Source organism: Epinephelus fuscoguttatus, linkage group LG7 (genome assembly GCF_011397635.1).
Source record: "Epinephelus fuscoguttatus linkage group LG7, E.fuscoguttatus.final_Chr_v1".
NCBI lineage: Eukaryota > Metazoa > Chordata > Actinopteri > Perciformes > Serranidae > Epinephelus > Epinephelus fuscoguttatus.
Window position 1 is genome coordinate 39387421 of NC_064758.1, and position 2264 is coordinate 39389684.

At 44.1% G+C, this 2264-nt stretch overlaps 1 protein-coding gene across 1 annotated transcript; it reads right to left on the bottom strand.

The window, feature by feature from the left end:
• Positions 1-447: 447 nt before the first annotated feature.
• Positions 448-2035, bottom strand: LOC125891875 (N-acetyltransferase family 8 member 3). Its single transcript, XM_049581444.1, has 2 exons — positions 2017-2035; positions 448-1437 (listed from the first exon to the last, which is right to left on the bottom strand). The coding sequence occupies exons 1-2, from the start codon at positions 2033-2035 to the stop codon at positions 683-685; spliced, it is 774 nt and encodes a 257-aa protein (XP_049437401.1). The 3' UTR covers positions 448-682.
• Between the last annotated feature and the right edge of the window lie 229 nt (positions 2036-2264).

Genomic DNA, 2264 nt, shown 5'->3' on the forward strand with positions numbered 1-2264 from the left:
GCTCTTCGTCAACGTAAAGCCTACACCGTACCCTATGCCGTAGCCTGACATGCACTCCCCCAGAAATGTAACTACACATCGCGGTGACGCAGACCTCCTGTTTATTTCTGTAAGCTGAAACCATTTCCCTCAGTGGAAACAAAGCTTTTATTTACTTTTATTTCACAGATAAGAAACAATAAATTGTGAAGACAATAAAGCCTCCACAAAAATAGCATTTTAAGTCTTGTGCGTGATTTATCCTGGCTTCATATGAGCAGAGGAAATCTCTGCTACCCACTAGGTTAATTTATGCAATGTAAAATGCCATAGGCATAGGTAATGACTTTAGCATGCTTGGAAAATGTGTTTAGTATAAGACAGTTGTTCAGTCAGTGAACCTTGTCAGTTGTAATGGAACTGAATTTTGTAATGTTACCTTTGTTAAATGTTGCTGTTGTCCTTGGCTTCATATGAGTAGAGGGAAAGTCTGCTACCCACTAGGCTACTTTATACAATGTGAAATGCCATAGGCTTGTGCTAATAACATTAGCATGTTGTATTTGTGGGGAAAATGTGTCTAGATAAAGACAAGTGCTGCTATCAAGCTTTGGCGTAGGTTTTGCAAAGAGCTGACGCACAAGTATAAATCCTGCTTTAATGTACAGTTGAGGTTGTATCAGGTGCTGAGGTCTAAAGTCCATCAAATGAACTTTTCCATTCGCATCACATTTATTCTGGCCAGTTTGGAGAACAAGCGATTAGCGTGTGTGTTACTGTGGGATGCTGTTTGAACAAAGCCGCATTTTTGGTACAGGGAGATGGCCATCGTCTGTGGTGAGCTGACATCCAGGACCAGACGTGCGTATCCCCGCTCTTTGCAGAAATCAAGAGCCTTCCTCGTCAGCTGTAAACCCAGGCTTTTGCGGCGCCATGAAAACGCCACAACCATGTGGGACATCTCGCCATAACTCCCATCACCGGCATCTTGGGCAAACTCTGCACCTCCTCCTCCCATTGCTCCTCCATTCCTGTCATCAAACCTCTCATCCTCCTCCCCTCCACTTTTCCCTGTCACCGCCACCATCCCCACCACCTTCGACTCTCCGTTGACATCTGCTTCTGCCACCCAGAAGCCGTTATCTGGGTTTTCCAGGTAGTTGGCTGGAATGTCAGCCATGTCTGTGCTCAGCCTCCTCATCATGTAGCCTTCGTAGATTTCGTGGCAGCAGTAATAAAGGAGGCCAGCCCATGCACTGCCAAAGAGTAAAGCTTGGAAGTAGGAGCTGCCTCCCAGCACATAGCCTGCCACGGAAATGCTCAGAGCAATGCCAACATGGTCTGGGTGGCTCAAGGCCTTGAAGAAAGCCGGGTATACATGTTCCTGTATCCCGTTGCGAAACAGCGACATGACCACATGTTCATCTGAGGGTCTATATTCCCTCATGGAGAACTGAACTGTGTGTTAGAGAGGGAGAGAAAGAAAGGGGGAGAGTGAGAGCTCAGTGAGACTAATCTGCCTCTTGTTGCAATAAGAAATTCCTGCAGGATTTCACAATGGGCTCAACACGCTCACATAACTTGTTGTTGCAGGCAAAAAAAAAAAAAAGAATCAATACAGCTCTTACAGAATCTAACCCTTTTCATTTCTAATTTAACTCTATTCCACATGAATATAAAGCCTGGCATTGCTTGTGACAACCTGGGGTGAAAATCGCAATTACAATTATTAACTGCACTGGTTTTTTTTGGGGGGGTTTTTTTTAAAAGATTTCAAGAGTGGTGATCATTGTGAGATGCAATACAATAACCCTCAAAAGTGCCAACAAATGAAAATCAAAGCAAGGTGAGAACACTGACGCAACAAACAAAAGGTCTTTAGTTTCAGGGAAATGTGTTACGTGTCATCTAGGCATGTTAGTAGTGCCATTCATTCGCACCCCAGCTGTCTTATTAGCGCTCTTGTTCGTAATCAGCTCGCTTACTTGGAAAAAAAAGAAGGTATAAAATATTAACATAATCAGAACATCAACTTACAGTTATTTTTCTGGGCCATGCCGACTCCTTCCCCCTCGTCTTTTCGCTCACTCTGAAAGACTTAACGCTGCTGCTCCCCCTGAACTTAAGCTACAGATTGTGATAATCAGCCATTCACAAAAGGGATTGAACTTAGTCTGAGCATGCTCACCTATGAGTACACACACACACACACACACACACACACACACACACACACGCACACATGGGAGAAACTTGTGGACCTCAAATGACTTTGAAGTATAACT